Below are 24,862 nucleotides of genomic sequence, written 5' to 3' on the forward strand. Positions count from 1 at the left end.
AATGTCTCAAAGTCTCAAACTTTATTATTGTTGTAAATTTTGGACCATTATTTTCGCTTTTATTATTGTTTGAATTATAACAATAATGTTTGGTCAATATTGTTTTGACATTTGATACGAGGTAAAATTATTTTATTCGTCGGAAACACCTGCCGGGAGCTGGCCACATTCTCTCTGTCTTCTTTTCAGCAAGTATGTAAATGTCATTTTTATATCTAATTTACACAGTTTTTACGTTAACTTCGGCGCCTTTTAGTTTTTTATGGTCGTTCGGTCGTTATCGAGTGGAAACCGTGCGTCTAAATGTGAAAATGTGGGCGTCGGAGGAAGATAACCTGCGCGGGGCTCGGGGCGCGCTCGTCACGTAACGTCGGGAGTGCCCCGATGGTGTTGCAGAGCGCGATGGTGCTGAGTACCGAGTGGGCGCAAGTGGAAGTGGTCGAGCTCACCAACGACGGAAACGGCCTGGGGTTCAACCTGGTCGGCGGGCGGAGCACCGGGGTCGTCATCAAGTACATCCTACCTGGCAGCGCCGCGGACAAGGACGGCAGGCTGCAGAGCGGCGACCACGTGCTACAGGTGGGCTCAGTCAATCTGCGCGGCTTCACGTCGGAGCAGGTGGCGTCCGTGCTGCGCCAGGCGGGCCCCACCGTGCGCCTGCTGGTGGCGCGCCCCGCCGACCCGGCCGCGGCCCTGCGAGCCCCGCTGCCTGGCACCGCACTCGTGCCCACCAAGTTGCTGGCGGACCCTGAACTACTCGACCGACACCTCATCGAAAGTGGCTACGGTGCTGTGTACGATCTCTCCCAGTGCTATGTTGACACCGAATATGTCAATGGTGAAGATGGCGATTCGGAAAATCTTGTAGCCGCAGCTGTCAGCATCATCGGAGACAACCCGCAACAGATCCCCGACCATCCTATTATCGCTGGTTGTGTATCTCCCACCATCACTATCACTGTACCTGTAGAAATACCAGATTTACCTGAAGTTGAAATTATCCATGTGGATCTGAATAAAAATGTTTATGGTTTAGGGATCACAGTAGCCGGCTATGTTTGTGAGAAGGAGGAACTGTCAGGTATATTTGTGAAGAGTATTATAGAAGGAAGTAGTGCAGAACAGAGTGGTAAAATTAGATTAAACGACAGAATTATTGAAGTGGATGGTGTTTCTTTAGCTGATAAGAGTAATCCCCAAGCTGTGGAGTTGTTGAGAAACACGGGCATCTCGGTTCATTTAGTCTTAGAGAGATACCTGCGAGGTCCAAAGTTTGAGCACCTACAGCTTGCCATATTCAACGAGGAGCGGCCGCCGTCGCCGTCCTCGTCGACCACAACCCTCTCCTGGTTTCCAGTGCCTTCCCAAGCAGATAATAGTACAACTGAGATAGAGCCTGAACCTGAATCTAACACTACCATAGACTCTAGTGTGCTAGAAGTTGGTGATATTGATGTGAATGAGCCCACACAGGAAGAATTAGACAAAAGACTTGACGAAATATTAGCTGTAGACATAGAAGAAGTTAAAAAGCGGTGGCAGGCTGAAATTGGACTAGAGAAGCAGGTTATTGTAGCAGAAGTCCTTAAACTTGAAGGTCTGGGCATCAGCCTTGAAGGAACTGTTGATGTAGAAGGAGGTCAGGAGTTAAGGCCTCATCATTACATCAGGTCAGTCCTTCCCGAAGGCCCAGTGGGCCAGCAAGGGACATTGATAGCTGGAGATGAATTACTGGAAGTTAACGAATACCGTCTACACGGGCTGACTCATACAGAGGTAGTGAATATTTTGAAGCGTCTCCCAAACCGTGTGAGACTAGTCTGTGCCCGGAGTTCGACAGAAAGTGGCCCTCGTCCTGTTATAAACCTAGCACCAGATAGAGAAGGATTTGAAGCTAGAAAAATAATATCAGGGAGCCTGAACAACCTGACAACACTGGTGAAGGCTCAGTCTGATACTTCCATCAACACTTCCAGTACTGCCACCCTGACCAACCACTCAGGTCATTCAAGAAAGTCCCGTTCCTTAGAGTGTGTGTCAGGGTTAGCCATGTGGCAGAGTAAAGAGGATATTGTGGAGCTTGTGAAGGGTGACCAAGGTCTTGGGTTTTCTATACTGGACTATCAGGACCCTGTCGACCCTCACGGCACAGTGATTGTGGTGCGAAGTCTGGTTCCTGGTGGTGTGGCGGAGAAGAATGGTCAGATATCTCCTGGTGATCGAGTGATGTCTGTAAATGGTATTAGTATTAAGAATGCGACTTTGGATCAGGCTGTGCAGGCGCTGAAGGGTGCTTCGCGCGGCGTGGTGAAGGTGGGGGTGTCCAGGCCTCTGCCCCCGGACACAATGAAGTCTAAAAGTACAACCACACTCAACACAAAACCAAGTTAATCTTAGCTCTAAATTATTATGTTCCTGTCTTGTGTTGTTGTACATCATTTGATAATTTATATACTCAAGTCAACAACAAATCATCATAAAAGTCAATCATAAAATATAACAGAAATTTGTTCATAAAATTTATTTACTCTTTTATGAACACTGTAGTTAGGTACTTATGTTTATTTACTTTGAAGATGTACTCGTACAGTCATGAGCAATATCATGTACCTACTTTAGAACCCTGTCGCACTATCATATATTTGACATTTAATGAGACTTACAAAAAAAGTTAATGTGACAGGGTTTCACAGTGTATACATATTAGTACTCGTGACTGTACTAATACATGTATTTAATTTCTATCAAAAACAATATTCTCCTTAAAATACAAAAGTGGTGTATAACAAAACAGGCCAGACTATACTAGTCAAAGTTACAACCATATCTAACAATTTACATAATATACGCTTACTTAAAGCTGAGCTTGGTGTCACATATCCAGCGTTCAAAATGCGTCGGCGCACTCTAGAAACATGCAGATTGAGTTTTATAAAGAACGGGATTTACCGACTGTTGAATCATGCGTGAACTCTTAATTATTTAAGTTCGAGTTCTAAAGACGCAACATGCAGCAAAGAAAATTTTATAAACATTGAATACACTTAACTTGAATGCTCAACTTGTAATTTTCAACACACCCTCAAACTAAACCTACCTTTATGGTAATACTGATTCTGTTTGTCAGGCGACAGTTACGGGAGATATTACAGTGAATTGTTTCAATTTCATACACATTAAAGAGGCCATTAATAAATATCAAATAGTTACCATCTCTCCTAATAGCTGGGTGGAATACCTATAATTGTAAATGGATATGTTTTGTCGCCTATTGCAGATAATATTTTATTTGTAACATTATTAAAATTGTATAATCAGTAACATAACAAAAGAGAGAATACCTATTTTAAAAAATGAAACTTATAGTCACTGGAACCTTAAGTTCATAATTTATAGTTGATTTCAATGTTAGGTATCATAGGCGTTATGTAAAACACCAGCTCATAATATGTGGACAGAGCTCAATGATATAAAATACAATAATAATTTACGCTTTACTAGTTAGAAGATGTAAGTTATCTTGTAAGGTTCACCATACCCTTTGGTAATGCACAAATTTTAACGCATCCTTTTTACATAAGTAAATATGATGAAACCTAGGCTAGTGGGAAAACGTTCAAACTTTGAAAGTTCTCGAATACCAATAAATATTCATTAATACACTTCTCATCAAAAAAATCGAAACACTTCCGTTTTCATTGTTTCTGTCCGAATTTAACACAAAAAAGAATTCATACGATGAAAAAAAATACATAAATGTATAGCTGGCAGTTTGGCCATTACAGTAATAAGCGAAAATTCTAAATTCAAAATTAGAATTTCATTTGTTTATCTTATAAACGAAATGAATCACTGTTTTGAGACAAATGTGTGTTTAGGGTTGGAGTACATTTAGCGTTTAAAAACTAAAAATTGGCGCCTATCCTTAAACTTTTTGTTTTTTATTTCAATACTGTGACTTTGGGACGTCTGAAAAAAGGTTTTTTTTCTAAAACGTATGGATACTTCGCCCACAGAAGCCGCCCAAGTTGTGGCATTGCTGGATTCTGGCCTTAGTCAGCGTGTTGTGGCTGCAAGACTGCATCTAAGCCTGTCATCTGTTCATAGAGTCTATAAACGTTATCGGGAGACTGGTTTGTTCACGCGCCGTTCAGGATCTGGCAGGAATCGGGTCACTTCTGAGCGAGATGATCGATTTATTGTAACAACTTCTTTAAGAAATCGACGCCTTAACGCTTTTCAACTGCAGCAGCGGCTTCGTGTTGTACGAAGGGTGGCTGTAAGTGACTCTACAATTAGAAGAAGGTTGAAGGATCGTGGACTGGTACCGCATAAGCCAGCAAATGGGCCGAAATTAACTGCAGACCATCGAAGAGCGCGCCTTAACTTTGCACGTGAGCACCTAAATTGGTCATACCTACAGTGGAGCAAAGTTCTCTTTTCTGATGAGTGTAAAATTATGCTGTATGGTAACGACGGAAGGAACAAGGTCTACAGAAGAGACGGAGAACGCTATGCACAATGCTGCATTGAAGAAAAGGTCAGCTATGGTGGCGGTTCTGTAGGTATGACCAATTTAGGTGCTCACGTGCAAAGTTAAGGCGCGCTCTTCGATGGTCTGCAGTTAATTTCGGCCCATTTGCTGGCTTATGCGGTACCAGTCCACGATCCTTCAACCTTCTTCTAATTGTAGAGTCACTTACAGCCACCCTTCGTACAACACGAAGCCGCTGCTGCAGTTGAAAAGCGTTAAGGCGTCGATTTCTTAAAGAAGTTGTTACAATAAATCGATCATCTCGCTCAGAAGTGACCCGATTCCTGCCAGATCCTGAACGGCGCGTGAACAAACCAGTCTCCCGATAACGTTTATAGACTCTATGAACAGATGACAGGCTTAGATGCAGTCTTGCAGCCACAACACGCTGACTAAGGCCAGAATCCAGCAATGCCACAACTTGGGCGGCTTCTGTGGGCGAAGTATCCATACGTTTTAGAAAAAAAACCTTTTTTCAGACGTCCCAAAGTCACAGTATTGAAATAAAAAACAAAAAGTTTAAGGATAGGCGCCAATTTTTAGTTTTTAAACGCTAAATGTACTCCAACCCTAAACACACATTTGTCTCAAAACAGTGATTCATTTCGTTTATAAGATAAACAAATGAAATTCTAATTTTGAATTTAGAATTTTCGCTTATTACTGTAATGGCCAAACTGCCAGCTATACATTTATGTATTTTTTTTCATCGTATGAATTCTTTTTTGTGTTAAATTCGGACAGAAACAATGAAAACGGAAGTGTTTCGATTTTTTTGATGAGAAGTGTATATTGGTAATTATAATTGTTTTAAAGTTAAAGCACATAATACCCGGTTCTTACCGCGTTAATCAGCGACTCCCGATATGCATATGCCATGATCACGGGACGACTGATGAAATTGGAGTGGATTAGGTAGATCCATAATCACATATCCATAACCCGGTATTATGTGTTTTAATTATGATAATTATATAACTGCGTAAACCTCGAACAGTGTTTTAAAGTTCTTTTCAACTTGCAAATACTTGCTTACCAAGCAAAAACTACTAATCGACTATAAATTACAAGGCTATTTCATTTGAATATCTGCCTAAATATGTACGAATCTTTTATTAATATTAACTTTCAAGTTCTTTAAAATGTAGTGTGTAGTTGAAAATCCGAAATTAATCTTTTTCGAGTAATCACAATTTAAATTGAGTCTTGAAGTAAAATGTTTTTTTTAAAGCTGACGAACGGAATGAAACATAGTATAATATAAATGTTATCACAAAAATAATTCTAAAATTAAAATCACGAAAACTAAAAAATATATACTAACTAGATTTTTTAACATAGACATTAATCTATCACAACCTGTAGATATACCTAAGGGAACAATTAACTGATGTAACTTTATGTACATAAATCGATTCTAATCTCGACATGACATTTAAATTATTCTATAAAAACTTATTTAAAAAAAAGAGGATTTGATTGTGAATAGAGTTCTTGCCGTTTTCAATATTTTCGAATATTTTTTTATTATTTATGCTTGTTGTTGTATGAGTAAGATGTCTACTGTAATTATAGTGTTTATGGGAACGCTTCACGGTGTTGGGAGCTGGGGGTTAAAATGGCCACATCGAAGCTATTCATCGAAGAAAGCAATATTGCTATTTGACATTTGTTTGCATTGCGCACTTACTTTTATATGCGCCAATGTCAAATTGCAATATTGCTTTCTTAGATGAATTGCTTCGATGTGGCCATTTTAACCCCCCTGTTAATATTATATAAACAGCAGTACTGCACAAATCCCTGTACCTTATTCTTTGACATACACAGTAGATATTTACGGGTGTGCGATATTCATTATTCTTGTATCATGTCGGATAACAGACATATGCATTTATATCTTTGTTTTTGGGTATATATAATGACCCTTGTTATAAGCATACTATCTATTGAAGTGTTAATGTAATAATTTGAGCCAGCACTTCTTCTGTCGTGTGGGCTGTGAAGTGGATTACCAACCTCACCAACCCTGGTGTCAGGATTACTATTGAGCCGCAGAAGGCCCCTGACTAAGTTTATGCAACGACTAAATACCAAAGCACGGATCAGCTGTCCTAAACAAAGAATCACCTAGTGACTTTTGTGAATTGTCTCCACCAGGAAACGAAGCTGGGACCTCCAAATTGATAGACCAACGCTCTTACCACTAGACAATAAACGCCGTTGCTTCCAACCATTCTTGACCTAACTACAAACATGAACAGTCTAAGAAGCCAAGTTTCATTCGCCTTCGAGAAATCAAAACAAATATTTTAGCATCAAATTTTTTTTTCCCTTTGATGGGTTTGCTCTTGGCTCCAGACATGTCCGAAGGCATTGACGAGGCCTAATATGGAGCTCGCCCAGAAGGTGCCTGTTCACTCTGGCCTTGAAAGCACCCGGGTTATATGAATTTCGCATATAAAATGTATCATGGTAAAGAACGTGAATATCCGCACTCCATAATTAATTTTTCCATAAAAATGTATGTAATATAATATGTGTTGTGTATGTATATTATATTTACGGAAAGTGCACTGGAACTTAGAGGCGCACATGTGATATGGATGTTGTTTATGTAGATATGTATGTATTACTAAGTTACTAACCATAGTTGTCTTAATAGCACTAGTTATGCCTTCAGCTTACTATGTAACTATTGGTAATTAGCATTGACTTCCAAAAGGACTTTTCAGACTAAAAAATGTAGATAGCGCTGTTCAAATTTCCCTTCGTTTAACCTTCTATTCATGGATAACAGACATATGCATTTATATCTTTGTTTTCGGTATAAATTATGACCCTTGTTATAAGTATTCTATCGATTGAAGAAGAATAATTTGAGCCAGCACTTCTTCTCTCGTGTGGGTTGTGAAGTGGATTACCAACCTCATCAACCCACCAGGGTTACTATTGAGCCGCCAAAGACCCCTGACATGGCTCATGTAACGACTACTAACTTACATCAGTAAGTAGTAACCGGGACCAACAGCTTAACGTGCCTTCCGAAGCACGGATCATCTTTCCTTCGGACAATCAGGTAATCAGCCTGTAATGTCCTATAACCAAACTAAGGATCTCAAAGTGATTTTCGTGATGTGTCCCTACCGGGATTTGAACCCGAGACCTCCGGATTGTGAGCCCAACGCTCATACCACTGGACAACGGAGCCAGCACTTGAATTCACTTAAATGAGCACGATCCAATGTTGGTTCACATTATTCCAGTAAGCATTATTTTTTAATTTTAATGGCATGATGAAATTGTTAATGGAATAACAGCCAGCACTGGAATTCGTTCACTTAAATGAGCACATTTCAGTGCTTGTTTAAATTATTCCATTAACATTCCAGTGGATTCTGGAATGCTTACTGCAATAATGTCAATCAAGCGTTAAGTCAAAAAGTTGTAATAATATTGTTAAACTTTTTAAAAGTAACTGTCAAAAGTTGCGTTGAGGAAGTGAATGGCACTTTGGAAGTCTGTACTAACTACCATAGATACATTATAAGTGGTTAGTTGCCTTATTTCAGTTCAGTTATAATTACATTCACATCATATAAGCTTTAATGACATGTTAATGTTAGTAACAAAACTTCGTTATGTATGCAAACTGCATCTAAACTGTGAGGTAATTTACTCCAAATTTGACGTAAATAGGGCCCTATGGCCCTGCAGTCATTCGTTAAAGAAATGGTGTCAACATGAGATTAGTACAACGTAATATTCTGAAGACTAAGTACACACACCTCGCCGTGTTATCGAGATTTTTTCCAATTTTGGTATCACTCACGAAATGCGACAAAATACATGAGGAATTGAAATTATAACTGAACTGATCAGGCATTAGGAAGTATCGTGAAAAATACGTAACTCGCAACTAATTGTCTTGTGATTATTTCTGCATTTAATTTGAAGCTCTCTTCTCGTAATTCGGATCTCTATCAAAAACTTTACTTAAGTAAATTTTAATACTAACAAAATTGGTGCACACAGACGAGTAGTTATAGATAATTTTATAAAGTAAAATAAAAAAAATCTTCCACTTAAATCAGGATCTAAACTTAAGATTTAAACTTAAATGTGTGCACTTGAATCTAAATATATTTTGCTGCCGTTGGTGCCCGTCCATTAATCATGTGATGTTTTTTTGACATTTTTAATCCCCACCCCCTTTGGTGATACATGGTGAGGTTCAAGACTAACCCCCCGTAAACTAACGTGTATTTTTTAGTAAAAGATCATTCGCCCACTTCATAAATTCTTCTTTGATAACAAGACGCTTTCGACTTTGTACGCGTTTGACGAAAAAATAATTGCACGAATCGCCGCTTTTCGGTTCAGTATCGCGCGTTTGCCGAAAAAATAAATACTCGTGATATATTACTACACCCCCCCACCCCCTTATGATATTTCGTGATTTTTTCATGGACCCCTACCCCTATCCAGACTCGCATGATTAATGGACGGCCCCTTGGGTATAGTGGGACATAATTATGTACGGGAAATTAAAAATATAAAACATAGCATCACGCATGTCTCCCCGAAGGGGTAGGCAGAGGTGTATAGTTTATAAAACTCACTCCTCGCCAGCTATGTTTAAGTCCCATGTAATCAAAGCCTATTGTCAGAAAACCACGTGATACCAATTATCTCTGATCCAAACATGAATGAAACTCACAAAGTCTAACTCAGCTGGGATTCGATCCCGCGACACTAAGATGCAAGTCACGCGTTCTCTGAACTGGGCAATCACGGAAAAATGTTACCAACAAATTAGTACAGACGGTCGATAACCTTGCTATACCCATTGGCGAACAAAAACTGAATTCTGTCAATTTTAAATTGTACTTAATTATAGTTTTAACTTAGTATATTATGCGCTTATTTCACGCGATATAATAGGGTAGTTTCCAACTAGCCAAATCATTTACTTTTTACTAAACGTCAAATCACGAAATTACTATGGAATTTGTATGAAATAACAAACTGTGACGTCATAGAAAAACGTGACAAAATGTTGCCTTTAGATCTGTCTTTATTTAGTAATCAGAATTTCGTAATTTATGTTTGGCCTAGGAAACCACCCAAATATATAATTAACGCTAACTTGTTGTTATAACTGCATGTAGTATAAGTAGAACATATAAATATATTTTTTTTATTACTTGTAATTCATCTCGTATGAAAACCACGTAAGCGCTTTTTTGAAAAATCTGTAAAAACCTTTAAAACTTTTTTTTTTTTCAAATAATTTCAACCCGGGTACCTAAAAATTGAGATCTTTTAACCTTTTTTTTAACGTTGCGAAATGCTTTACGCATACCACGCCGCCCGGGGGGACGACGTGGTTATGTGGGACTCCCTGGGTGCCACCCGGTATACCCACTAAAACCCAACGGTGTTCTTCCTTGCCGCCGTGTGGCGGGGTTGAAACTAGCTTGTCTAATGCTCACTGGGTGAGAGCCCTCAGCGCTCGCCATTTCTCCAGCCAAGTACTTAAAGCCATATGCGCCGAATCTACATACATACATAAACTCACGCCTATTTCCCACCGGGGTAAGCAGAGACTATAGAATTCCATTTGCTTCGATCCTGACACACTTCTCTTGCTTCCTCCACATTCATCAATCCAAATCTACTATGTCCAAAAAATGTATTGCCTGGTTTTGTTAACAAAAGTCACACCTTTGGATGGCGAGGGCGGTGCAGTGACGGCCTTAGGGCGGTGCGCGAGGTGTGCCACCGAACCGGGCGCCGAAATAGGGAGGGGGAAGGGTGGGGGAGAATCAAATAAGACTCATGTTTGATGTTACATTGAATGTAGGTGGCTCAAAATGTTCTTTATTATCTACCAATACAATGATCTTTTGACATAAAACTCATACCGGGTGGTCGTAATCAACATTTTTAAAGATTTAATGAGGTAACTTTCAGTGGCCGTAAAGCAAAAAAAAATGTATTTTAAGGACCTGAGAGGTGCCACTATGAGATCTCGCACCACCTAAATATTTCGCTAGAGCCGCCACTGGTGCTAATTCCTGCAGACGCCATCTAATTTTATTTTAAGTCATCCGTCTCTTTCCTTTTCGGTGGATAAGAAGATGACAGGTATAACTTAAAGTAAAATTAGGTGTCTGCAGGAATCGGTGCCACTGTCATTATGCTGCGCTAGTTAGTGCCCGGACGGGAATTCGCCTCTCTGCGCCCTTAGCCGCTTTATTTCAAATATATTTTATGTGTTCTACTTAAACACAACTCTATGAATGTTCAGAGATTGATATCAAACGTATTTAGAAAAACTGGCTGTGTCAATGTAGTGTAATGGTTACGACTAGTACTTCGGATTAGGAGCATTACTTCAGTTTCGAGTTGACCAATCGTTGAATTCTAGTATAGATGTTACATTGAATGTAGGTGGCTCAAAATGTTCTTTATTATCTACTGATACACAGTATCCTCTTCTTATACAGTATATTCTTATTATCGTGTGGTTTGTGAGGTGAAATACCAAACCTCATCAACCCTGGTGTCAGGGTTATGATTGACCCGCCAAAAGCTCCTGACATGGCTCATGTAACAGTTACTCACTTGCATCAGTAAATAGTAACCGGGACCAACGGCTTAATGTGCCTTCCGAAGCACGGATCATCTTTCGGACAATCAGGTTGATCAGCCTGTAATGTCCTAACTATATTAGGGATCACAAAGTGATTTTTGTGATATGTCTCCACCGGGATTCGAACCCGGGGCCTCCAGATCGTGAGTCCAACGCTCAACCACTGGACCACAGAGGCCTTTGAATATATCCAGTATAAAAATATAGATAAATAATACGTAATTTAAAGGTACCAATCAAAGAGCAAAAGTGCAGTCACTGAGTCCAGTGATGAAATTATGAGCCATTAGTTGTCATAATTATAATGTTTTTGTAGGTGTCTTTGGTCTATTACAGAAACGACATGTAACCAGGAGGTCTTAAGTGCAACCAGTTAATTTATTCCTTTGCTAGAAACTGATGAGACTTTTGCACCTTATCGTACATCCATCGCAAGATGAAGTAAGCACCTAACCGATTCACTACAGAATTGATATTATAAATTACAATTAATTTATTTTACAATTCTCTCTCTCTCTCTATTTAAGAGCTGCGCTCTTGTCGGTGGAGTAACCGCCATTCCTCTCTTCTTCCAACTTTTTTCTTCTTTTTTTTTTCTTTCTTTATTTTACAATTAAGTTTTGTAAAAAGAACACTTTGAGCGCGCCACGAGTAATCTAAATCGTACGTACGTAAAGAATTTACCTCAAATCATTAGAATTGGTCGAAAATTAAAGTACTTACTTAATTGTAATAATTGGCACATGGCCTTGTAGATTAAAATAAATTTAATAAAAGTCATTACCAGTACGTCATTTTTTTACTTTTTCAATAATAGGCAATAGATAAACAGTAAGTAATGCAGTCGCGACGCAAGCTTAAAAATGTGACCACGACAACAAGAGTGACAAAGATAACAAAAGGTGGACTTATCTCTAAAAGGTATCTCTTCCAGACAACGCCACATGTTTGAAATGCATAACTGGTACAACCAATGTCACTATTAAACAGTTTTATAAAATTGTGAAGCAAGCGAAAATCTTCTCACAAATAGATATTAATTAACAGATAATTCAATGGCTTTGCCAGCTAGTCGCAAGTACATTATACCAAACTAAGTATTTGTATAGTAATACTAAGCTTACCACACAACAATGTTTCAGTTTTAAATTGTAAATATGTAAAACAGATCGATTTTACAATTTATTTGGTCATGGATTGTAATATTACAAAACAATAATTTCCTCGAACGTGAACCTAGTTTCTATCACTGCAAGGTAATAAATAGTTTAATCACCTTGGCAGCTTTGTTAAATGTTTATAGTATATAAGTACATATTTTAAAATAATGTCAAAATTACAAATGATTTGTAAAATCGACCGCAGTGTTCAAGATTGTTTGGTAAAATATAAACTTTATATTTTTATATCAATTACGCCACATGCCGCTCCATAGCCATACATAAACATTTTATGTAATAAAGTGGTAGGAAGGAATTATTTTGATGAATTTGAAATGTACTTCATACAGTGTTGTAAGTGTTGGAAACATACGGATTGAAATAACGAGTTTTACAATTCAAAATTCTGAAACAAAATCATATCATTAAGCTTAATAATTATAACATAAATTCTTTTTCTATCGTGAGGTGGATGACAAACCATATCAACCCTCGTGTCAGGGTTATTATAGGCCCCGATTCCTGCAGACACCGCCTAATTTTATTTTAAGTTATATCCGTCATTTTCATATCCGTCGAAAAGGAAAGGGACGGATGATTCACAGCTCTTAATTTTAGGAAGAATGAGTAAATGAATGAATAACCCGGGCGAATCAAAAGGTACGTCGCTGGTATGCAATCCGTTTGACGTGCTGTCTACTTAACTGTGTCGGGTTATTGACTGATGTAAAATTTTTAGACGGTTGTTTTAGATTTGTGCTTAAAATTGACGTGTGTTCCATAAATTTTATGCTTGTCGATTACCCGTCCCTTTCCTTTTCAGCGGATAAGAAAATGACAGATATAACTTAAAATAAAATTAGATGGTATTTACAGGAATTAGCACCATTGGCCCTGATGGGATATAGGGCTCGAATAACAGATAAGCCCAACGTTCAAGCTACTAAACCACGGAGGTAGTAGGCTCTATGGAATTTTAGTTATGTCAATCCGTATGTCTCTAACATCTCAATGTTCATTTCCGATGAATCTTCCGTTCACTCAGACTGAAATAGCGATATGTGCGAGTATTGGGAATATGTGATAGTACTGTACAAAATAATGATATATGAAAAGAGTTACTTTGCAAATATAATTATTAGGTACCTAACTGTATGGAATAGAAGTTATTTTGCATCACGCTAAGAAGCTTGGCCGCTAGGTGCAAACACATGTAGTGAGATTTATGTAGGAACTTGAAACAATGGCGCTGATTACAGCAGACACTTCCGAATTTAAAGTTATACCTGTCATTTTCTTATCCGCTGAAAAGGAAAGCGACGGGTAATCGACAGGCATAAAATTTAATACATCATCACCAGCCCATTAACGTCCCCACTGCTGGGGCACGGCCTTCCCTATGGATGGATAGGGAGATCGGGCCTTAAACCACCACGCGGGCCCAGTGCGGATTGGTGGTTATTAACGACTGCTAATGCAGCCTGGACCAACGGCTTAACGTGCCTTCCGAAACACGGAGGGGGTCGAAATGAAAACTATTTTTTTTTGTGGTCACCCATCCTATGACCGGCCTTTGCGAAAGTTGCTTTAACTTCAACAATCGCAGACCGAGCGCGTTAACCGCTGCGCCACCGAGCTCTTCGAAATTTAATACACTCGTCAATTTTAGGCAGTTTCTAATCCTCTCAAAACACGTCGAACGGGTTGCATATAAGTGAAATGCCTATTTGATTCGCAACCGGAAATTACAAGCTGTCAATCATTCGTCCCTTTCCTTTTCGACGGTTAAGAAAAGGACAGGTGTAACATAAAATTACGAGTTGTCTGCAGAAATCAGAGCCAATTGCCTCATGTTAAAACAGTTAAAAATAATTTAATAACACTATTAATATTAAGAACAACAATCGACCAGAAACGTGTAGAGTATGAGGAACTTACCATGCTATGTTCCTCAAAAAATGTATAGATGGCGCTGTACAAAGTTTAACTTCTAATTACACTATAATTACAGATATATCAATCAATAAATAATACTTTATTGTTTTAGGAATATTTTGAACATAAAAATAATTATTTTTTTTAATAATAAGTATAATTTTCAATAATTTTACTTATTTTTTTTATGTACATTTGTACGCCTGCATGCAGGCCGAACACATCACTACATTGTTATTTGAATAATTTTACCACCTTTTTGTATTTTATGTGTTCTCGTAAATAAATTGATTTGATTTATTATTATTTAATTTTTTTTAATACTTTTATTTTTGATACATGCATTTTTTATCTTGATTTTTGGCACCCATTGTTTGTTTGTTTGTATACTCTTTATTGCTTGAAAATACAAAGGAAATTTACATATAATTTGTCGTTATCTATTGTTATTCACATCAAAATAGAGAAGCAATACAGATAGCAACATAATTCTATACCATAGTTGATCCAAATGTCAAGCAACAATTATAAAAATAATTGTAAAAATAATAAAATATTATTTTATTATTTTGAATATAATAAATTGTTGCATATTATATAAAAATATAATATGCCTTTGCCGTTACATTATATTTTTGAATAATTATGTATAATTGAAATAAATTTTTAATTGAATAAAATTTAAAATTAAATAATAATAATTATTATATTTATTATTATAATAGTACCCGAGCAATGAGAAAATAGGTAATTATCACGTTAAATCTGTACAACGCCATCTATATTTGTTTTGGGGAATGTAGCCAGGAAAGTCTCTCATCAAATTATTGTCACATATTTGTAGTAAATCATTTTTAAAGTATTTTAATGGCCCCGATTCCTGCAGACATCTCTTAATTTTACTTTAAGTTATACCTGTCATTTTCTTATCCGCCGAAAAGGAAAGGGACGGATGATTCACAGCTCTTAATTTTAGGAAGAATGCGTAAATAAATGAATAACCCGGGCGAATTTTTAGACGGTTGTTTTAGATTTGTGCTTAAAATTGACGTGTGTTCCATAAATTTTATGCTTGTCGATTACCCGTCCCTTTCCTTTTCGGCGGATAAGAAAATGACAGATATAACCTAAAATAAAATTAGATGGTATTTACAGGAATTAGCACCAATGTAATATTTGCGTTTAGTTGTCGCACTGTACAATACGTATTAAGACACGACTACCTAGCCTTACACTCGACATGTAAAGTTATAAACGAAATAAAAATATAAAAATCTGAAATACCTATATTTTTTGTTTCTTTTTCTCTCCACTTTAATTATTCAATATATAAAAACTCGTAAGTAATGTTATAAAATCTTAATGCAAATATTATTATTTAATAAAGAACATAATATAATCTAAAAAAATAATATTACTATAATAATACTACGTATTGGCTTCAGCCCCACCCACGCCTTCCAAAAGTCGACATACATAATAATATATAATCTGAGTCTTTTGTAAATATTTCCTTTTATTTTAAAATAGAAATGGCTCGAGCTGATGCAGCCCGAATGGCCACTGCAACCTGAGTTCCATTGTGACCAAGTCCCTAATTTAGAAGTCATCTAGACTAGACCAATCTGCTTGATAAGATCCAGTGTGTTATTGGGTGGGAGGAAGCCCAACCGACCCATAGTCACACCGAGTTACCACACCGGTATGACTTGGACCAATAAAATGATTCTCAATCACACCATAAGGCTATTTATCTAAGCGACGTTATACTGTGTGAATTTTATATAGTACTAGCGACCCGCCCCGGCTTCGCTCGGGTGCAATGCTGAGGAAAAAAAATAATTATTTACGACATCACATTAAAGCCTCAAAAATAACAGTATTTCTCCACTATTTAATGGATGTTATTATACATATAAACCTTCCTCTTGAATCACTCTATCTGTTAAAAAAACTGCATCAAAATCCGTTGCGTAGTTTTAAAGATTTAAGCGTACATAGGGACAGAAAAAGCGACATTGTTTTATACTATGTAGTGAAGCTCTATGATATCCTGAGGGTCCACTGTATGCCCCCCGAGTGCCTGGCTCACACTATAGGAGAGCCTCACAGCTGCACAGCAGGTGTAATCTCATTTTCCTCAACTCCATTCTATCCTAAAACAAATGGAAACTAAGAAAGGTTGCCTGGAAGAAATTGCTGCTTGTGTAATAATGCCGTCGTTCTGTATCTGTTGCCCTTATTTCTGTATCTTGTGTCACTTATGCTCAATAAAAGTATATTCATCTTATCCTAAACTAATCAGTAGAAAATTTACAAGTTAACAGAGAAGCTTTGCACCAAACTCCTCAATTTAGCTGCGTACGTCTGGTTATTCTACTAACTAGCTAAATCCTCACAGAAACAGTCTATTAAACACTCCCACTGGTGGCCACATACCTCTCCTGTCACAGAAAGTATTTTTTTTAAACTTACCTAATTTTCCAAACAGTTTCTCTATAAAATCTTAATTTATTTCATATTTGGGTGACCAACAGGTCTTAAAAACTTAAAAAAAGGATAGGTATTTAAAAACTGCTAATAACAGGTCTCCACCTATATAAAACAAAAGAAAGTCTCTGAGGTAAGTTGAAAATGCAATGTTACTATTCTTCCAAATGTATCATTGAAGTAAAAGTTAGTAATATTGTTTCAGAGCAGCCATGTGGATACCGAACTTGCCGATCACCATCGTTAGCGCCGTGGCAGCCAGCGCAGGCGCACTCTGTATATTCAAGTAACTACCATTCATGTATATAATCCAAACCCTGAGTTATGGAGGGTTCAAAAATTCGATACGTTTCGAGAAAAGGTAGGTAATGCCCTGCCCTTACGATTCGCTTTGCTCGTCTTGGCGGGAGCACTGCCGTGCCCCCAGATTATACTACGCATTATAGCACACCCCGGACACTTCATACAAACAACCTCGTTTTACACAGACACCACACATTGACGTTATCGTACACGAGCGTCTGTGTGTGACGTCTGACGCTATACGATTCAAGTCTAAACTATGTCCGGGGGGGTGCAGTAAACCTAGCCCAAACGCTGGTGGGGAGCGGAGAGATGTCATTCTATACGTAGTATTATTCCTTAAGTCGAATTTGTTTTGGAATTCATGTTTGGATCATAAATGATTGACACGTGCTCAGCGGCGAAGGAAAACATCGTGAGGAAATCCACGTTCCCGAGAAATGCATTTTCGGAAGTATGTGACCTAACCTATGTTGGGCTGGTTTTCCCTTCGCGGGTTGGAAGGTCAGACAGGCAGTCACTTCTGTAAAAAACCGGACCTGCCAAATCTTCAGGTTAGGTAAGCGGACCTTGTGAAAAAAACTGGATAATGATGACCAGGAGGGTTAAAATGGCCACATTCGAAGCAATTCATCTAAGAAAGCAATATTGCAATTTGACATTTGCGCATATAAAAAGTAAGTGCGCAATGCAAATAACTGTCAAATAGCAATATTGCTTTCTGAGATGAATTGCTTCGATGTGGCCATTTTAAACCCCCTGTGTGTAATAACTTTACAAAAAAGGTTATTATAAAGTTAGTGATTATTTAGAAGATATGAATGCATGCGATTAACTATCTGAGAACTGATATTAGGCAGCTAAATTACTCAATTGTATACCAATATTTTATGTTTATTTTTTATTTTTTTAAAGAACGTCTAGGGCCCTGTGCCGAGGATTTTCTTGCAGCTTCTTTTCCCCGGCTATACAGGTTGTGAGAAGCTGCAGTAGTTTTAGGCGGATGAGACGTTCGTTATGTAACAAATTGACGATTCAAAGTGTAACTATGTTACCTATTGAATAAATACATTTTGGAATTTGAAAGAGACATCCACGGCGGGCCGCCATTCGACCGCGAGGCGCGAGCGGACAACAAGACAGTCGTAATCACGGGCGCCAACACCGGTATCGGCAAAGAAGCAGCGTGGGAGTTTGCTAAGAGAGGCGCCAAGGTTGGTACACGCTGTATTTCACGCGTTATTTCTACCGCGGCGGGTAGACGTTCTTTAAAAAAAGCAGTTCATTCTATGTTACAATAGTAAAAAAATGCAGTTTAATCAGTTTGTGCATTTTAGAGTAAATTATATGTAATACAAATAACAGGTCACAATTTTTTTTTTTAAATAGTACATTTACAATTTAGTTATTTTTTTTATTTAATTTAGTTTGTGTATTTTTTGTGCATTTTACATTTAATGTTACAATAGTAATAATTAATAGTAAATATTCAAAAAGCGATAACTGAAAAAGTTACCAAATACACTGAATTAAAGGAAGAAGTTCTCAGAATTTGGAATTTACAAAAAGTATATATTGTACCCCTGGTGCTCTCCACCACGGGGGTGATTCCCAAGCACCTACACCAGTCTGAAAATGCTAGGCCTCCCTACCAACACGTATGTCATCATGCAGAAAGCAGCCATACTTAACACCTGTCGGATAGTACGCAAATTCCTATCCTCCGACATTGACATCATGACTGAACGCAAAGATACATAATTATTATACCCTCCTTCCAGTGGCACTTGGTCTGTGACCCGTGTCTCTGGTAAATACCCTCCGAAAGAGCAGATAAACCATAGTTTAAAAAAAATATATTATTAATAGTAATTATTAGTAGTAATTTTAATATTAAGAAATTTATGTAACGTCTTAAACCTAAATAAAGATTCTATCTATCTATCTAACAGAATAAACAATTTTTTTTTAAAGAATGTCTACTAGGGCCGTTTACCGAGGTTTTTCTTGCTAGATACCTACCATCCCTCGCATTTCGAAATTTGGCCTTTTTGCATTTTTTTTCACATCATTAATCACTTTAAGAGCCACGCTCTTGTCGGTGTAGCATTCTCCATGCTACTTTTTAGGTTAGGTGATAATTTGGTTAGGACATTGCAGGCTGATCACCTGATTGTCCGAAAGTAAGATGATCCGTGTTTCGAATTGCACGTTAAGCAGTTGGTCCCGGTTACTACTTACTGATGTAAGTACGTAGTCGCTACTTGAGTCACGTCAGGAGCGTTTGGCAGCTCAATAATAACTCTGACACCAGGGTTGATGAGGTTAGCCATCCATCTCACAACCCCCATGAAGAAGAGACTTGTAGTATGATACCGTAACCGTCCCCAGGTATTCATGGCAACCCTGACACCATGGTTGATGAGGTTGACCATCCACCTCACAACCCACACGGTAGAAGAAGACTTGTAGTATGATACCGTAACCGTCCCCAGGTATTCATGGCATGCCGTGACATGGAGAAGTGTGAGAAGACACGCAAGGACATAGTCCTGGAGACGCACAACAAGTACGTGTACTGCCGCCCCTGCGACCTCGCCAGTACGAAGTCTATCCGGGAGTTTGTGCACAGGTCAGTACAAACAAAGTACAGTCACGAGCAATATAATGTACCCACTTTAGGACTCTGTCGCACTAACACATTTGACATTTAGTGAGACTTACAGTTCAATTTGACAAAAAAGTTAATGGGACATGGTACAAAAGTGTATACATATTAATGCACGTGACCGTACGTAAGTCGTCGTCTCGTGGTGTCGTGTCTAGTGTTAGTACTAGTGTAGTGTGTGTGTGTATCTAGTGTGTGTAGTACTAGTGTAGTGTAGTGTGTGTGTACGTGTGTGTATCTAGTGTGTGTAGTACTAGTGTAGTGTGTGTGTGTGTGTGTGTGTGTGTGTGTAGTACTAGTGTAGTGTGTGTGTATCTAGTGTGTGTAGTACTAGTGTAGTGTGTGTGTATCTAGTGTGTGTAGTACTAGTGTAGTGTGTGTGTGTGTATCTAGTGTGTGTAGTGTGTGTGTGTGTATCTAGTGTGTGTAGTATTAGTGTAGTGTAGTACTAGTGTAGTGTAGTGTGTGTGTACGTGTGTGTATCTAGTGTGTGTAGTGCTAGTGTAGTGTGTGTGTGTGTGTAGTAGTAGTGTAGTGTGTGTGTATCTAGTGTGTGTAGTACTAGTGTAGTGTGTGTGTGTGTATCTAGTGTGTGTAGTGTGTGTGTGTGTATCTAGTGTGTGTAGTATTAGTGTAGTGTAGTGTGTGTGTATCTAGTGTGTGTAGTACTAGTGTAGTTTAGTGTGTGTGTATCTAGTGTGTGTAGTACTAGTGTAGTGGTACTAGTGGTTGTGTAAAGTACAAATATTACCATTGTTTGGCCCAATCAAACCCTTCTACTATCAAAAGGCCTAATATGGAAAAATAAGAAGACAAGGGGAGTTAAAAAGGCCTCACCGAAGCAATTCATCTAAAAAGCAATATTGCGATTTGACATTCGTTTGCATTGCGCACTTACTTTTATATGCGCAAATGTCAAATTGCTTTATTTTTTAACCAGGTACAAACAAGAAGAGCCGCACCTCCACATCCTGGTGAACAACGCAGGAGTCCTGGAACCCAAGGAGAAGATCACACAAGACGGCTTCGAGATGACCCTGGGCGTCAACCACCTGGGACACTTCCTGCTTACCAACCTTCTGCTGGATACTTTGAAGGTAAGGAGCTAGGATTTGTTAAATTTTGACTGGAGGTTTAGATGTTTGGCGGTAACAGACGTGCATACACACGTACATAGCGGTTAAACACATTACGCTCCTTTTTGCTTCGTCGCAGTCGGGTAAAAAGGGTAAAATCTCTTTGTCGATTTTACGTCAAGCCCACGAAGCTAAACGCGTTGTGTGTATTTTACTCAGTCCCAATCTAACATAAAAGCTTATTTTTTCCTTTTTTTTGACGTGGCTTGTTGTAGATTTTCCGCAGATGGCATTAACTACTTGGCCGGACAAACGGGGAGCGCTGAAGGCTCTCACCCGGTACAACGTTTAAGACAACAGGCCTGAGGGTGCCCAGTTGGGCGTGAACCTTGGCTCAGGACGTCGACTGAGAGGAAAAATATTCGAAAGAATTGATCGACCCTAGAGGGTCGATAGCGATAAGCGCTGATTGAGGAAAATCGTCGACCACGCCGGCGGGGTCGGTATCGGGGTCTTGAAGTGTTTGGTGTCGCGAGCTGATTGGCCGCCTCTATGGCTAGAGTAATCGGGTCGTCGGGATCGTATATTATTAACACAAAAGCAGACAGAGCTCAAATTAAGAAGAAAGTACTCATTTGTCTTCCAGGAGTCAGCACCAAGCCGCGTGGTGGTTGTAGCAGACAGCGCTCACAAACGAGGGACCATCCACACTGAGGACCTCAACATGACTGGCAGCAAAGACAAAGCTGCCATGTACGCGCAGAGCAAGCTCGCCAACTTGCTGTTCGTGAGGGAGCTGGCCAGGAGGCTGCTAGGTGACCCATTTTATATCTATAGACTATTCATCATCACCAGCCCATTAACGTCCCCACTGCTGGGGCCTTCCCTATGGATGGATAGGGAGATCGGGCCTTAAACCACCACGCGGGCCCAGTGCGGATTGATGGTTATTAACGACTGCTAATGCAGCCGGGACCGACGGCTTAACGTGCCTTCCGAAGCACGGAGGAGCTCGAGATGAAAACTTTTTTTTGTTGTGGTCACCCATCCTATGACCGGCCTTTGCGAAAGTTACTTAACTTCAACAATCGTAGACCGAGCGCGTTAACCGCTGCGCCACCGAGCTCCTCCTAGACTATTATTTTATTTTAATTTATGATAATAAAAAATGATCTAAAAATAACAATACGAGCTTATTATAAATAGAATACCTCCTCCAGCGCGCCACACTGGGGCAGAGCGCCCAAAACGCTGGCAGCATCTCCCCTCTGAACTGCCAGGCCTATCCTCTGCGGAAAATAACTGGGTCGTGTACTAGGTTCAAGATAAATTATGAAATTCTGATTACTAAATAAAGACACATCTAAAACTAACGAAAAACATTTTCTTTTTTCTATTAAACTTATTTATGAATTTTAATCAAGAAAAACGTAATAATAAGTCCGACATTTTGTCACGTTTTTCTATGACGTCACAGAGTGCTTTTTCATACAAATTCCATAGTAATTTCGGGTTTTGACGTTTAGTAAAAAGTAACTGATTTGACTAGTTGGAAACTAGCCTACTGCCAGCTCTCGGATCGCCAGTTGCCTCAATGAGACGCGCCGAAATGTCACTCAAAAACCAAATCAAATCTATAGACTGACTGTGAAACATGGGGTCGATCTTCTTCTATCGTTTGGGTTGTGATGTGGATTACCAACCCCATCAACCCGGGTGTCAGGGTTACTATTGAGCCGCCAAAGGCCCCTGACATGCCGCGTGTAACGACTTCTAACTTACATCAGTAAGTAGCAACCGGGACCAACGGCTTAACGTTCCGAAGCACGGATCGATCCCTGGAGGGGTCGATTCCTGGTGGGGACACCTCCTGGTCCTGGGTTCTAATTCCCGCGTGAATTTTATTATTATTATATTTGTTTATGTACACTAGCAGCCCAGAGCTGATGTGTGTACTTCACTGCACTTGTTTTTAAGATTGTTATTTTCTATTATCAATGTTCATGTGGTAAGTGTCTAGTCTGTGTTTAAAGGAGTTCACTGATGGTGCACTAATTATTAATTCTGGGAGCTTATTCCAAGAGTCCACAACGCGATTTGGCAGGAAATTATGTTTTGAGTTATTAGCACACAAAGGCTTGTACAGCTTTAATGAATGTCCTCTCAGAGTTTATGTGTGTTTATTGTTCAGAAACGGGCGTGGCAGTGGTGGCAGTGGACCCAGGTCTGACAGACACGACCCTCACCCGCAACATGCCCATGATGAGGAGCATCACCCGGTTCTTCATCTACCCGCTGTTCTGGCCAGTCATGAAGACGCCCAAGATCGGCGCCCAGGTCATCGTCCACGCGGCCCTGGATCCGAAGCTCGCGACATGTGCTGGGGACTACTACGTGTAAGTACCTACACCAAATTTGATATTACTGAACACCTAACGCGATCTACACGAGCTCATTCCACCATCCCCCTTTATCTTCGGAGGACTCCCAGACATACAGCCGGGTTCCATCCCTATTTGGTGGATATCCCAACTATTCGCACAAAGCGCTTCGCATCGTCCTTCATTACGCGCACTGCTAGGGAGTGGAATTCTCTGCCGTCTTGTGTATTTCCGAATGCATATAACCCGGGTGCTTTCAAAGCCAGAGTGAACAGGCACCTTCTGGGCGAGCTCGCTCCATCTTAGGCCTTTTAACGCCTTCGGGCAAGTCTGGGGCCAAGAGCAAACCCATCAATAGTAAAAAAAAATTGCTTCTCACATAGTAACACAGCATAGGAACATGCGATGCCGTACTGCCAGATGTGATACAACCCGTATGTGCGAACGCATTGGTAAATATTGTTCATATTTCAGAGACATGAAGAAGACGGATCCGTCGGCGTCCGCGCAGGACTTCGAGATGGCGCAGTGGCTGTGGAAGGTCAGCGAGAAGTGGACCAAGTTGAACGAACACAAACAGATACCGCAGGCTAGCGCCGCGTAGAATTACAGCTATAACCTATCACAAACAGCCCATATACGTCCCACTGCTGGGCACGGGCCTCCCCTCAATCCACCGGAGGGGGTATGGAGCATACTCCACCACGCGCTGCTCCACAGCGGGTCGATGGACGTGTTTTACAGCTCTACAGGGTGTTAGTGACATCGTAACGACTCAGAATGAAAAAATCAGACCATGATTTTGAGTTGATAACAAGTGGAATTTTCCGTCGCAAAAGTACGGAATTTTTCGACAGGAAATTTCATCACTGAATGAATTAGGGACTTTCCAAGCCCTGTGGAAAGTCCCTCATTGAAAAGGAAACATTAACTCAGTGAAGTTAGTACATAATTTACTAAGCTATGTTTGCATTTACTTTGTTGTTAGTTCTCTAGACATATTTTAATAAAATGTAGATTAATACTAGTGATGTTCCGAATATCCGTATCCGTATCCGCGGATATCCGAGATAAAAGAAAAATCCGTATCCGTGTCCGTTACTTTTCACGCGGATCTTTTACGGATCTTTTTCAGGTGATTAAGTAGAATTATTAAATAAAAAACTATAAAATTCCACTCAGATTGGTTTTATTTCTTAAAATCAAATATTTGGCACCTTTATATTGCAAACATTTAGATAGATAGATCTTTATAATGAAAGCAAGATAAAATATCACTTTTATAACAATGAAATAACTAAAAATTTAATCTTTTTTTGACACCAATCGAATAATATCGAATAAGAAAATAAAGATCCGTATCCGTATCCGCGGATCTTTACACTAAATATCCGTATTCAGATCCGTATCCGCGGATATACATTTTTAACGATCCGGCACATCACTAATTAATACACAAACCTTGCGTTGGTTTAAAATGACCCCAATTCCTACAGAGACATGCCAATTTTATTTTAAGTTATACCTGTCATTTTCTTATCCGCCGAAAAGGAAAGGGACGGATGATTGACAGCTCTTAATTTTAGGAAGAATGATTAAATGAATGAATAACCCGGGCGAATCAAAAAGGTCGAGTTATTGGTCAATGTAAAACTTT

General features: G+C 39.2%; 2 protein-coding genes across 2 annotated transcripts; both read left to right on the forward strand.

Annotated features, from left to right (window-relative positions):
- LOC126375301 (retinol dehydrogenase 13-like) lies at nt 1-24,665 on the forward strand. Its single transcript, XM_050022241.1, has 8 exons — nt 1-192; nt 16,983-17,063; nt 18,168-18,294; nt 19,576-19,712; nt 20,689-20,845; nt 21,471-21,639; nt 23,016-23,220; nt 23,680-24,665. The coding sequence occupies exons 2-8, from the start codon at nt 16,990-16,992 to the stop codon at nt 23,807-23,809; spliced, it is 999 nt and encodes a 332-aa protein (XP_049878198.1). The 5' UTR covers nt 1-192; nt 16,983-16,989; the 3' UTR covers nt 23,810-24,665.
- On the forward strand, nt 203-3,654 carry LOC126375258 (patj homolog). The gene has a single exon (XM_050022183.1). It carries the CDS (start codon nt 385-387, stop codon nt 2,389-2,391), a length of 2,007 nt encoding a protein of 668 aa, XP_049878140.1. The 5' UTR covers nt 203-384; the 3' UTR covers nt 2,392-3,654.
- Nucleotides 24,666-24,862: the final 197 nt, after the last annotated feature.

Source organism: Pectinophora gossypiella, chromosome 18 (genome assembly GCF_024362695.1).
Source record: "Pectinophora gossypiella chromosome 18, ilPecGoss1.1, whole genome shotgun sequence".
NCBI lineage: Eukaryota > Metazoa > Arthropoda > Insecta > Lepidoptera > Gelechiidae > Pectinophora > Pectinophora gossypiella.